The 13758-nt window shown below is 39.7% G+C and overlaps 2 protein-coding genes across 3 annotated transcripts; both read left to right on the top strand.

The window, feature by feature from the left end:
• The first annotated feature begins 386 nt into the window (after positions 1-386).
• tbpl2 (TATA box binding protein like 2) lies at positions 387-7358 on the top strand. Its single transcript, XM_026934245.3, has 8 exons — positions 387-1089; positions 1185-2725; positions 2836-3203; positions 4494-4581; positions 4800-4891; positions 5103-5270; positions 5353-5447; positions 5754-7358. The coding sequence occupies exons 2-8, from the start codon at positions 2678-2680 to the stop codon at positions 5828-5830; spliced, it is 936 nt and encodes a 311-aa protein (XP_026790046.3). The 5' UTR covers positions 387-1089; positions 1185-2677; the 3' UTR covers positions 5831-7358.
• A 1015-nt stretch (positions 7359-8373) lies between these two features.
• atg14 (autophagy related 14) lies at positions 8374-13512 on the top strand. Of its 2 annotated transcripts, none has more exons than XM_053237357.1 (10): positions 8374-8862; positions 9542-9604; positions 9726-9768; positions 9867-9948; positions 10076-10319; positions 10525-10757; positions 11185-11302; positions 11499-11589; positions 11682-11767; positions 12467-13512. In XM_053237357.1, the coding sequence occupies exons 1-10, from the start codon at positions 8576-8578 to the stop codon at positions 12765-12767; spliced, it is 1548 nt and encodes a 515-aa protein (XP_053093332.1). In that variant the 5' UTR covers positions 8374-8575; the 3' UTR covers positions 12768-13512. The 2 variants fall into 2 exon arrangements, with proteins under 2 accessions (XP_053093332.1, XP_026790250.1); XM_026934449.3 differs by having other exon boundaries at positions 8376-8862; positions 10076-10313.
• Positions 13513-13758: the final 246 nt, after the last annotated feature.

The raw sequence follows: 13758 nt of genomic DNA, 5'->3' as shown, positions 1-13758 counted from the left end.
GTTGGGAAATCCAATTTAGGCTTTTAAAGTACTGACTGATTGATATTTGCTTCGCTATTTTCAAATTCAACTCCACAAACGCGCGAATCTTCCTTCAATTACACCCTTACGTCTTAAAGATAACTTTGTGGGCGGGACTAAGAGAAACTGACGAATCATATTTAACTTTTCATTTGACAAGCGTATAGTGTGCACAGTGCACTTATAGGGAGAGGGAAACCAGGAGACTGTCTGCAATTAACCACGAGAACTTGCATTTAATTATTCTTTTTTTAACTAAATATATAAAGTTATAGTGTGATATGATAGTGTGATTATTATTATTATTATTATTATTATTATTATTATTATTATTATTATTTCGCAGATCTATTTGGAAAATGACCAGCTTCTGATCGGGTAGGTCGGGGGTCGGCAACCCGCGGCTCGGGAGCCGTATGCGGCTCTTTCGCACCTCCGCTGTGGCTCCCTGCGCATTAAATATTCTTATGTTGTTTTTTATGCGAAGTGGGCGATCTTTCTGTTTGGAGTTCAAGTTGAAAAAAAGTTTTAATATTTCGTCAAATAAAATATGCGTCATTGATCACGTGACGTCAACTGCGCGCCGCCTTTCTCTGCAGGTGAATAAAGAGTTTTCAACACCCGCCCTCGGTAAGCTAATAATGGATAAATCCAAAAAGAGAAAAATCTCGGAGGAAAATAGAGAATTTAATTCTACATGGACAGATTTATTTGCTTTCACTGCCAGTGATGCTGGCTTACCTGTGTGCTTGATATGTGGTGAGAAACTGATATTGGAGCGATACTGAAAACCTCCACAAACCGGACAAACCTGTGTTTGAAACATGGAGTGCCATTCCCGACACTTATATGAACATGAAGAAGTATGCCTTTGGAGTCTTGTCCATCTTTGGATCAGCATACTTGTGTGAGCAGGTTTTCTCAAACATGAACTACATAAAATGTAAGTACCTCCCCGTCTGACTGACGACAGCCTGCAGTCCTGTGTGAAGATGAAAGTCACATCTTACAGCCCCGATATAGAGAAGCTCTGCAGGGATGTTCAGAGACAGAAATCACATTAAACAGGTGAGAACACTATCCCGCAAAAGGCTATTATTTTGCAAAAATTATTTTTGACCCTGATCTGATGTAGTGTTGTGTCTGCTGTGTTTTATCTTCAGGCTCAAGGGCTGATTGGTGTAGCCTACGTTGCTGAGGAGAAAAAGAGAAGAGGATGACACCACACTGACATGGACTGAAGTCATAATTAAATACAAAGTGGCCTGTTTGTTTAGCCTGCATAGTTCCATGATTTATTTATTTAAAAGTGGGCTGCACCTTATTTTGCTAATTTTCTTCAAACATTGGGAGAACTCAAATAGCCTGCATCGTTCTGTGTCTTTAGTTTATTTCAAAGTGGGCCAGTTTATTTTTTTGTAAAATGTCAACAGTTTTGATTGCAGTTCTATGATTTCATAAATGCAGCATAGGTAGTTTTTTTGTATATAAAGTATAACTATACATAAAACTTTATAAGCTTGTATTGTATCTTCATTTTAAGGGTCAAATATGTTTTGCAGCTCCAGATGAATTTTATTTAGGAGAGAGGGGGCAAAACGGCTCCAGGTTGCAGACCCCTGGGGTAGGCCCAGGCGGGTATGGGCCCACCCACTTTGAATTGTGGCCCACCCAATCAGAAGCTGGTAATTTTCCAAATAGATCTACGAAATAATAATAATAATAATAATAATAATAATAATAATAATAAACGTCTTATCACACTATAACTTTATATATTTAGTTAAAAAAGAATGATTAAATGCAAGTTCCCATGGTCAATATATCTTCGCCGCTGCTCCTAACAAAAAACTTCATCACATCAACGTTTATAAGTTTTACTTTGTTAAACAACAGCACGTTTATAAATCTCGTGAAGTTTAGTCTTAGATTATATGGATTGTGAGCCGTACAAGTCCCTCTGTATGAGCTGTTACCATAGAAACAGTAATGTATTAGAATGAGCGCATTAACATGAGCCTGTCGCTAAGGTTACAGCCGGAAGTACCTGTGCTGCTATACGGAAATTAATGCACACCTTCTGACCAATCAGATTCGAGCATTCAACCCCGCTGGGTATAAAATGAATTGAAACCAACCCAAAAGTGTGAGCGGTCTTCACATGAACGCTTTTATTTTACCACACCCATATTGGAAAAACGGTTCGTACTGTCAGTCTGCCGATCAAACACGGTTATTATTGGACAGGGCATGAAGTGTTAGCCAATCGTATTCCTGGAGGTGGGACTTTCCGGAAAACGGGTGGGAAATAAATAAGGTCGATATTAGCTAATCACTTCCGCTCTTGCGCAAAAGACAAATGTTTTGTTGCTAATAAATGTAACATCTCCCTCTTCTGGATGGAGTTAACAGTGTGTGGAATATCACTCTGTTTTTTACTCCTGATATTGAATTAAAAGTGAGCGTGAGTTACGTAAAATCATTAGTTTAAATAAAGAAAACAGTGGTGATGTTGATGTTATGTCACGTTTTGTCACGCTACACTTCTTGACTGATGTTAATTCAGATCGGAAAACAATCTAGCTTTGTGTTAGATAGTTTTGAATCGCTTTACTGTGTTTGGTTCATTCACAATCCTTAATGGATCTTGAGAGAAATGGATGAAGAGGCGTCGCTGGAGAGTTACTTTGACCAGTCAATTGCTGTATGTTCAGATCTTGAACCCACAAGTATATTGTGGTACTTAAAATAAGGAGATGATTTTCATCTTCTTCATGCCATACATGCTTCTAACTGTATGCCCACTTCCACCAGGGTTCCTCTGAGTACATATTTGAAGGGGATTTGGGTTTGCATGGCCCCCCACAGCTTCAGGATCCCTCTTTCCTCTCCTCCTCTATCTCCAGCCAGCAGAAAGATCTCTCTGAGGATCTGGACCTGAGCTTTCTGCCTGATGAGCTTAGTGCTCAGGATGAAGGGGGAGAGAATGCAGCAGTGGGTTCTGCAGAGGACAGTGGTGTTTTCCTGGACTGTACAACTGCAGCCTCGGCTGAAGCAGACACTGATATCAGTAAGAGGCAGCCTGCAGCCTCCCCCTTCTGCAACCTCCCTATGACCCCCATGACACCCATGACCCCTGTTGCCCCTGTGGCAGAAAGTTCAGGAATCATTCCACAATTACAGTAAGATATTTAGCTTTTTTTTTAAACAATCAATCTGTCTAATTGTTCCAAAAATGTGTAATGATAACATTTACTGCAGTGAAGAAGAAATAAGTTTGTCAAAGTTTATTATTTGTTTAATAATCTTAAGTACCAAGAAAATAACAAAAAATTCAATAGCAAATACTTCAGTGACAGATACTAGCCATGTCTATGGACTTATCATGGCATAAATGTGCAGTGACTGACAGAAAACAAGTATATTTAAGATAGTAAATTACATATGTAAGGAGAGAAAATAGTTAAGCATTTATAGTTTATAGTATGTGAAAAGGACAGTCTCTGAGGCAGATTTTAAAAGCTACAGTGCATAGATCCCGTTAAAATCGAAAAAAAAAAAAAAACATAATTACTGAGACAAATGAGAAAAAAATACTCTACACTATGATGTTCCTGAGCTGCTGTGGCTCACCCTAAAATCCTATAATAGTAATTTGTCAGGTATGTTGTTTCAGAATTGGAGAGAATTTTGTGCACACACAAAAATGTCATGTCAGCATGCAAAAACTTTAGAAGTCTGCACAATATTTATTTATTTGTATGTTTATTTCTCATAACACTTCTATAATACCATAAAGACAACAGGTTATTTAGATCCTCAGAGTCAAGAATACCTCACAAACCACATACTACCATACTCAATAGTACAACTTTGGTATCCTTAGTATTTAGGCATCCTATTTATTGCACACTGTATGGTCTGGGACATAGCCCTGAGTAGTCTCTCAATGTGTAGTGACCCACAGTCATAATTAATCTATGCAAGAAAGCACAAGCCATGTTACAAAATGTTCTTCCACAATTAGCTTTTAATAGCTTTTTCCTCCAGAGAGTGTAAAATTTTCAAGATCTTATATTCAGCAGCTTGTTGAAGCATGTTCTAAATCTGGCATGTAAAGAAGCACAGAGATGATCACAGGACCTCAGAGGTTTACTCGTGGTCAGTTAGGGTAAACAGGAGAATACAGGGTGTGCTTGGCACTGGCACTGGAGAGAGATGTATTTTCTAGCTCTGGCTTTCTGAATTTCTGTATCCTGTATTTTTCCCTTGCTGAGATGTTTCTGACATGCCCTTCTAGGTTTGTGGGATTTGAAAATATGATAACAGTAAGTTGTTCTATGCAATCTGATCTATTTTGACTGCTTGCTTATTGGGTTACTGTACTTAAGTCTGAATAGGATTAGATGCCTTTTGAGTGAACCAACTGCATTTTCATGTACACATATTAACCTGTGTTTGGTTGTGTACAGGAATATAGTGTCCACAGTAAACCTGGCTTGTCCTCTAGACCTGAAAGCCATTGCCCTTCAAGCTCGAAATGCTGAGTACAATCCAAAGGTAGGTCTAATTTGAATGTGTTACACTGGGCTGCATGTAATTAGATTTCTTTTATAGTGCATTCAGCTTTCACTCCTTGCTGAATCTGAGATCAAGGAGGGGAAAATAAATGTGTTTAATATGCATGAATATTTACAATAGCAAAATGTAATTAGTATTAACACATTGAAAATACTGCCTTCAGTATTGCAAGCTCTTCCAATCATGCCCTTCCCTAGCGTTTTGCTGCTGTAATTATGCGGATCCGTGAACCCAGGACCACTGCCCTCATCTTCAGCTCAGGAAAAATGGTCTGCACTGGTGCAAAGAGGTTAGGAACTTTCATCTCAAAAATCAAGTATATCAAATGTAGTCATTGCCGGTGTGTGACATGATGGCGCAATGTGGTTAGTTGTTTAAGGGCATCCTGGCATTGAATGTGCCTAGAGTAATTTGTTGTCATGTTAATGTCGCATTCTCTCGCTTTCCTCTCTATTTTACTAACATTTCATTTGAATAAGGTTTATCTTATTTCCCATCAGTGAGGAGCAGTCTCGCCTTGCTGCAAGGAAGTATGCCCGGGTGGTACAGAAGCTCGGCTTCCCAGCCAAATTTCTCGACTTCAAGATCCAGAACATGGTTGGCAGTTGTGATGTGTGTTTCCCAATACGGTTGGAGGGCCTGGTTCTGACTCACCAACAGTTCAGCAGGTTTGCCCAAAAAACTGGTACTGTTTTAAAGTAATATGAAATCTCACTTCTGTATAATAACTCTGATCTGTTATCCCTCAAGCTATGAACCCGAGTTGTTTCCTGGTTTGATCTACCGTATGGTGAAGCCACGGATTGTCCTCCTGATTTTTGTGTCTGGAAAAGTTGTTCTTACAGGTATGGTGTGGTTATCTATCTAAAATTGATAATCAATTTTAGCTTTGATCATCATATTTATCATTCGAGACTTCTGCTTCAAACTTCAGGTTTCAAATGCCAAAATTATTTCAATTAGCAGATCTTACTTAACGCAATGCACATTTCCCAAAAAATGTAAATATTGAAATGCAAAAGCATTGATTTAAAAAAGTATACCGGAATTGTCGGTTAACGTTTATGATATTTGAACTTGCAAAAACTAACCATGTCTTATACATTGTTTTCGCATTACAATCATTTTTTTTTCTCCATTTGTAAATCTAGGTGCTAAAGATCGCTCCGAAATATATGAAGCTTTTGAGAATATCTACCCAATTCTGAAAGGATTCAGGAAACAGTGAAAAAGAAAGTGCACTTCTACTTTTTATTGAGTTCTGATATGTCTGTATATGAGGTGATTGTCTCTGTTTAGATATCTACTTTTACTGAAAGTGATTCTTTAAGCTTTCACTTGAATCAAACCTTTGTTAAGGGACATTTTGTATTTTGTTTGCAAACATTGTGCATGTTGTTTGTATGTGTTTCTGTCACTGTGATTACCATTTGAGTGGTGAGAGGTAAATGTTTTGTTAACACATTTTGCTGCATAGGACACTGAACTATAAAAGTCTGATTTTCTGACAACTGGTTCTGATTTTCATACTAGAAAAATGACACAATCCACCATGCTGTTTCAGAGCCTCTGCTCATGTTGTGTTTGCATTTCTCATGTTGCCTTGTTTTTCATAGATTTTTCTCCAGACTCGCCAACGCCCAATTCTCCTGACAGAATGTTCCTCTAGCTGTTTCTCCTGATTCAGTTCTATTGAAAACAGTTCTATTTATTTCGATATTGTAACCTGCGCCCTGTTCTTTGTACATCACTTAACAAATCCAAGATAAAATGACTTGTGCCAGATTTACTAAACACGGTCATTCCAAGTGGTCTAATTCAGTTCTTCAAACGCACCTGAGAACTAGTTCTACCCTATATGGCCAAAGTTTTGTGGACAATTGACCATTACACCCATATGTGTTCCTTTTCCAAACTGTTGACACAAAGTTGGAAGCACACAATTGTGTAGGAGGCCTTTGTATGATGTAGCATTACTAGTGAAAATCCCTTCAGTGGAACTAAAGGACCCCAATGTGTTTCAGCCTGACAATTCCCTTTGCACAAAGCGAGGTCCCTGAAAACATGGTTTGCCAAGGTTGTAGTGGAAGACCTTGAGTGGCCTGCACAGAACCCTGACCTCAACCCCACTGAACACCTTTGGGATGAACTGGAATGCTGACTGCACCCCAGGCCTCCTCACTCGACATCAGTACCTGACCTCACTAATGCTCTTGTGGCTGAATGGGCACAGATCCCCACAGACACGGTCCAAAATGTAGTGGAAAGCCTTCCCAGTAGAGTGGAGGTTATTATAACAGCAAAGGGGACTAAATCTGGAAGGGGATGTTCAAAAAGTACATATGGAAGTGATGGTCAGGTGTCTACAAACTTTTGGCCATTTGGTGTATTCTTGTAGAACTTGAGTTGTCTGGCATAAGTGCATGCTCCTGTTTTGCTTGGAAAGGCAGATACACTCTTTGCTGAAAGTATCAGAATGGCAAGGCTAATTCTTTTGTTTTTGCTATACACTGAAAACATTTGAAATTAAAAGATAAATATGAGACAATAGATCAGAATTTCAGCTTTAATTTCCTGATATTTACATCTTGATATGTTAAACAACTTAGAACATGGCATCTTTGGTGGCAGACCACCCAATTATTAGGTGAGCAAAAGTATATGAACAGTCTTAAAGTACAATGTTTCTGTCATTAACTGCTGTTGTTTTCCTTGGCCAACTTGTTTGATGTCTGGTTGTTAGTACACCAGTGGTTTCTTTCTTTTACAGCACATTCCAGATTGTTGTATTGGGTATGCCCAGTGCTTGTGCAATGGCTCTGATTGATTTTTCCTTGTTTTCTCAGCTTCAAAATACCTTGCTTTTCTCCTATAGACAGCTCTCTGGTCTTCATGTTGGTTTATCCTTTTTAACAGCAAATGCAGTCTTCACAGGTGAAATCCAGGTCTCAAACAAAGAGTAGACATTCAGAGCTAGTAATTGTTTAAACAATCAATCTAACAGGGCACACCTGGGCAACACAAAAAACCTGTCAGTCACAGGTTCCAATATTTTTGATCACTTGAAAAATGAATGGACTCACATAAAAGGTGCCATCTTCTAATATGTAAATATCAGGAAATGAAAGCTGAAATTCTGAACTATTGTCTCATATTTGTCTTTTGATCTCAAACCCAAGTGTCTTAAGAGTATAGCAAGAACAGAAGACTTGGCCTTGTTGCTCCAGTACTTTGGGAGGGAACTGTAGGCTACATTATCACAGGGGCCAGGGGTCTCCTGTTCAGCAGGAACCCCATCTGATCTTATTGCACTATTTTAGTTGCTAACATAAAGCCAGGTAGCAGTGCGCAGTGCATGTCACTGATTATGCAAGCATTCAGCAAGCATAAAATTGTATTTTTCATCCTTCTCGAGGAAGAAAGGCGATTTTCTATTCCCCGTTGCTTTTAGCTCGTTTTCCCCCGTCGGAGCATGAACTCTTCTCTCTCTGTCCGAGACCACAACAATCTCCTTCTATACGCACGCTCCTGACAGCCATGGCATTTCAGAGCCTTTAAGGAGAAACGAAAGTGTTGTTTTTTTTTTGTTTTGTTTTGTTTTGTCACACGTGCACATGCTGTTGGCCTATTATGGTGTAGTTTTTATACATGAAAAATTACAGAATGCAAGAATCGCAATCAACTTGCTTGTCTTAAGTGCGGAGGAGCCGCAGACCCCCGGTTAGGTTTGGAGAGCTCACGCGCAGGCTTGCTGACGCACGGCCTGCACACACGTGACTTGTACATAAACAAAGTGAGTCACGTGGTAGGGCTACAGGAGAAGCGCAGCAGAGCAACACTTCTTCAGTGACAGTGTAATGTTTTGTTGTGGTGTTATGGCAGCGGTAAATTACAGGTTCAGCGTTATTAGCTGAGAATGTTGTCGGACACGACGTAAACTGCGCTGTCGTATCCCGGTAAAAGCCCCGGCGCTATGGCGTGTCCCCCGGAGAGCGAGGTGCGGGTGGTCGGGCCCTGCGAGTCGGGCGCTGAGGGGGCGAGAGCACAGGCCCGAGCAACCAGCCGACAGGATCAGCCTTGTCCAGGGGCTGTGGCAGTCTCCCCGGCGACTGTGATGGTGGAGTCGGTGGACGATGCGGAGGGACTGTATGTGGCTGTGGAGAGATGTCCCCTGTGTAACACTGCGAGGCGCAGGCTAACCTGTGCCCGGTGTATCAGAGCTGGAGACTTCGTGTACTTCGATGGTAAAAATCCCGAAAGGTATGTTCTGCTAATAACGTCGTGTTCCTTCACATTTTTAAACAGCCAGATAACAAACCGAAAACAGCGCATCTTTGTGGCTGTATCTCAGAAACCCAGCAGGTCGATTACTTAGCCATGTAGCGTTAAAATTAGCGAGCTCTTTATGTAAACAGTGTTATTTGCTAGCTCAGGCTAACGACCGTGCTAAACAACAGACATTTATAGCTGCTCTCTTCGTTAGGTTCTCCTGTTCGTGATCATACAATTAATGTGTCAGAAGTATAAAAACAAACCTTACAGTACTGTGAGTCTGCACTTAGCTAACAAAGTGAGCAGCTTATCCATGAAGTTAGCCGAGGAGCAGCTAGCTAACGAGGTTAGCTGAGTCATAAAGTTAGCTTTATGTATTTTATGTTGAACATCCCGTTGTCCTAAATGTTTAAACCTAGTTGCTGTCCTAAATGTACACACATGCCTAACTAATTTCTTTTGCCCGTCGCGCATTACTTTAACTGAATGCATAATAACTATAATATTAAATCTGAGTCACTGGTAATTTGTTGTTTAATTATGCTTGAATAAAGACAAAGTATGTTACTGTGGTAAAACAGATATGTGCTTTGTGTGTTAAAATGTTACTGTTTATTAATGGAAAATAGTGTAACACCTGATGAAATTGAAACATGTTTGCCTACAGATACACAGAGAAACTGGAAAGGCTTCAGAAAATGAAGAAGGAAAAGGAGATTCTTCAGCAAAGGTAATTTTACAAGTCCCCATGAGCCAAACTGTTGTGTATTATACATTATATGTAGTAGCTGTGGTGTCTGATACATGCTACACACTTTATGGTTTGTAATTTCTGCTTTTTATCCGTTAAGAGTAATCAAAACCATGGACAAGAAGGTTCAGGCAGACCAGCTTGTAAGTTTCTTCAGAAGATGATTTAGAACACAGATAATTTAAAAAAAAAAAAAATTACCCTCACTGACAGCCAGTTGTGATTATTTTGTTCATGGCAGAAGTGGAAGATTATGTCTTGTAAGATGAAGATTGGGCAACTAAAAGAGGCAATCTGCAGTGGGAATGAAGAAGTGAAGAGTGGTGGGTGTTTTTAGATAATGATTGGAACCATCAGTTCTACCCAGCTTTCATCTTGTGTTGATTTGTTTTTTAAAAAAGTTCAGACATGTCATGATCACTTCCTTTTCCCTTGTCTCTCTTTCGTAAGGCAAAGATCTGTTGCTTCGCTCTCAAGAAGAAGGTCAGAGACTGCAGCGCCGAGCAAGTCGTCACCAGGAGAAGAGGGATAAGATAGAGCGTCATAACCGTCGCCTGAGCGAGCTGTTAGAGAAAAGGAACAAAGAGCTGCAGAGCAGACTGGAGGCTCTGGCTGAGGTGCGGCGGGATCACATCCTGGAACTCACCACCTACATTTTCCCCACACAGGAGGAGAAGCAGGGCAGCAGGTTTGAGTAATGAACTTAATCTAATGCCCAAGATTTTTTCAATATTGCCAGATTATAAAAGCTAAATCACTGGCACAAAACAGATAACAAAGCACCACCGTAGGCTGTTTGCCTAGCACTAGAGGAATGTGATACTTCACTCAAAATAGCAAGCTTTAACTTATCAAATGTATGCTTAAGAGACTTTTTAACTGGAGTTTCTGCTCTCCAGAGACCCGGCTGAAACTGCTGTAGCGGAGTATGACTTTGCTCTCACATCCAGCACTGTGAGTGAGTTAGCTGAGGCCCGACGAACAACGTACATGTCTGGTCGTTGGATCTGGGACGATCAGAATGGAGAGACAAGCATCAGCATCACTGGGCCCCATGTCACACTGCCCAGTAATGGAGACTGCTCAGCTTACTATAACTGGGTAGAGGAGAAAAGCACTAATCCTGGCCCAGGTACAGTTTCCTCTCACTGCTCTCATCACAGTTTCAGATAGCTCAGACTCAGCTGTTACTGCTGTTAGTCAGCTTGCCAAGCCATGTTCTGTTTGCAATGGTTATCAGCTGTCTTGATTTTGCTATGTGTGGTTTTAGACTGCAGGATATCTTTTGATATCAAATTAAAATATTTTACTCCTTTGGGAGTTGCTTTTATTCAAAGTGACTCACAGTTGAGAGAGGACACAGTGCAAGCAGTTGAGGGGAAAAGGGACAGCAGTGGTTCTCTGGTGGTCCTGAGAACAAGCTTTTGCTTTCTAGCTCAGAGTTTTAACCACTGAGCCATATCAGCCTAGGCTTAGTTTAACTAGATCAGCTGTTCAGTATTTATTAATGTACATTTGTGATGTTAGTGGCTGAAACTTTCTTATTACTTTTTATGTAGAGCTGGATCACATCACTCCAGCACACACCATTAGTGCAGCCCTCTGCTATGCTACTCAACTTGTTAACATTCTTTCTCATATTTTGGATGTCAATCTACCCAAAAAGCTGTGTAACAGGTAACATACCATGCCCAGAGCTCTGCTCTATCATCATCTCAAAGGTCTGAATGTTCTTAGTATAGATTATGTTGTCTTTTTTTTATGAGAAATCATTTTCTTCTCCTTTAAGATAATTTCCATGAGCTGATGAATTTCCCAAAGATTGTGCATTTCCTTTTGCCTTGATCACTTGCCTGTGTTGTCTTCTTTGCAGTGAGTTCTGTGGTGATAATTTGAGTCGCTACAGATTTACTCGTGCTGTTAACAAACTCAATACCAACATCCTACATCTATGCTTCTCCCAGGTGACATAATTACAATTATATTCCAAAAACACATACCTTTACTAAGACAAATACTTATGATATCTGTTTTCTACATCAATTTGTCCTCACAGCATGTAGACAGTGAGCTTCTCCATCCCCACCACACACTGAGAAATATCATGTTTCTGGTCTCCCCTGAGAACAAGAACCTTGGCAGGTAAGAATTAATTTTTCCTATTTTTACTAGGTAAAAATTTTAAATAGTTACATACTGAGTTGCCAGGTTATTGGGTGTACATAATTACCTACATTCACTTTCATCAAACACCACAAACTCTGCACACACTACCATGGTCCACCACCTAAATAATATCAAATGATGGCCCAGATCTCAGTTTTCTGTGGTGCACCAACACATTTTATATCCGCATTAAAATTATTTAAAATATTTTAAAAAGGGTAAAGTACTGAATTCTGTCATGTCATAATATCATTAAACAGAACCTATCAGCAGCCAAAAACTCTGCTATTGTTCCCGATTACACAACACTGTTATTACGCCACGAATGGGGAAAAAACAGCAAAAAGTCAGGAGGAAAAATACATTATAATTTTAACCATTGTAATTAACTTTATTAATGTGTGTGATGCAAAAGAGTGGGGGATTTAATGAGTGACCAGAACTTAGGAGGGGTAAGAATGAGCGAGTGTCTATGTCAAGGTGGGGTGTATACAAAATCCATTTATATGGTACCTGATAAAATGACCACAAAGTTTAGCTACAAGGTAGATGTACCTAACAAGCTAACACCTGACTGGAGTTGCATAGTCTTTGAATAAAGAATGAGTGCAGAAAGATATTTTAATTGGAAATTGCACTGCTACAAGTGTGTGTTGTTTCCTGCTCTTTGCATAGGACTGGACCATTTGAAGTAAGTGCAGACTTGGAGGACTCTATGGAATTTTTGGAGCCTGAGGCATCAGGTGCTACAGAGGAGAGTGGAGATGAAGCTGTAACAGATGAAGAGACGGACTTGGGCACAGACTGGGAAACTGTCCCTAGCCCTCGATTCTGTGACATCCCCTCTCAGCCCATGGATCTGTCTCAGAGCACAGCCATGCAGGTCTCTCAGCCAGCAGGAAACGCAGGAGGCATGATCTCCTCTGCTGCTGCCTCGGTCACCTCCTGGTTCCGTGCCTATACTGGCCAGCGCTGAGGCCAGTCTGGAATGTTTTGCCTGCTGTAGCTATGCAAACAAACTATTTGTCTCTCCCTCTTTGTCAAATCTTATTAGAAAAAGTGATTTTGTGACTTTGTCACTTGATTGCATGTCAAGAATGACTGTGTGATTGAAAAGAGGGAGGGAAAGAATGCCATTTCTAACCTTTTTAAAAGTAGAAATAGGATCTGGTGAAATGTTTTGTTTAAAAGAAAACGCCTGACCTTTTGTAGCTCATGCACATTGTAGGATCCCCACTATTATCCAGTCAGTAATGTTTCTTTTTTCCTTCTATTAAAATTTTGATATTCTGAGGAGGCATAACAAAATGTCATTTATGAATTAAGAGCATGATGCACTATGTTTCACTTTAATAGGCTTGATTGCCTTGATGTAAACATTTTGTTTATTGAATATAGCAGCATAAACAACTTGCTGGATTAGCTGGCAGTTACACCTATCTCTAATATTGTTTTTAAAATGATAAATTATTTCTGCTGTGTTGTTTGATATGGAATGCTCTTAAAACAACTGTCACAGTTGGTTAAACTATTTAACAGTACAAAACAGTACAAGGTATAATGTCAGAGTCACCACTGGCATTCTAGATAGTGAGTTCAGGCTTTGGCTTGCTTAACAATGAAAGTGCACCTTTTCACCAGTTATTTAAAACCCATTTGTATCTTGCAAATGTGTAAGGTGTTTGAGTATGAATAAAGGAGTGGAGATTTTTTTGATTATATTGATGGTCTTCAACTTCAAGTAAAACTTTAGGATTATTGACCTTTTTCTGACTACTACCCTGTGCTCTTCATCACAACCCTGAGTGCTGCAATGATACATTTATATTATGATATTATAGAAAACATTTTAATCCTGAGTGATTGTTGAAAGGTATTAATATTACCAAAATTATACCATTGACATTATATTGATTACTGTGACGTTATTTGCCAAGAGTCTAAAAAGGAATTGTTTAGTTATTTGG

This window comes from Pangasianodon hypophthalmus, chromosome 10, assembly GCF_027358585.1.
Source record: "Pangasianodon hypophthalmus isolate fPanHyp1 chromosome 10, fPanHyp1.pri, whole genome shotgun sequence".
Taxonomy (NCBI): Eukaryota; Metazoa; Chordata; class Actinopteri; order Siluriformes; family Pangasiidae; genus Pangasianodon; species Pangasianodon hypophthalmus.
The sequence above is the reverse complement of the archived record's forward strand: the minus strand, read 5'-3'. Positions and strand labels throughout refer to the sequence as shown.

Excerpts from the sequence above, each read along its gene's own strand:
- tbpl2 (XM_026934245.3), top strand. The coding sequence starts at position 2,678 with ATGGATGAAGAGGCGTCGCTGGAGAGTTACTTTGACCAGTCAATTGCT. Across the intron at positions 4,582-4,799 it reads ATGCTGAGTACAATCCAAAG|CGTTTTGCTGCTGTAATTAT; the intron begins GTAGGTCTAATT and ends GCCCTTCCCTAG. Across the intron at positions 4,892-5,102 it reads GTCTGCACTGGTGCAAAGAG|TGAGGAGCAGTCTCGCCTTG; the intron begins GTTAGGAACTTT and ends ATTTCCCATCAG.
- atg14 (XM_053237357.1), top strand. The coding sequence starts at position 8,576 with ATGGCGTGTCCCCCGGAGAGCGAGGTGCGGGTGGTCGGGCCCTGCGAG. Across the intron at positions 8,863-9,541 it reads GATGGTAAAAATCCCGAAAG|ATACACAGAGAAACTGGAAA; the intron begins GTATGTTCTGCT and ends GTTTGCCTACAG. Across the intron at positions 9,949-10,075 it reads GAATGAAGAAGTGAAGAGTG|GCAAAGATCTGTTGCTTCGC; the intron begins GTGGGTGTTTTT and ends CTCTTTCGTAAG.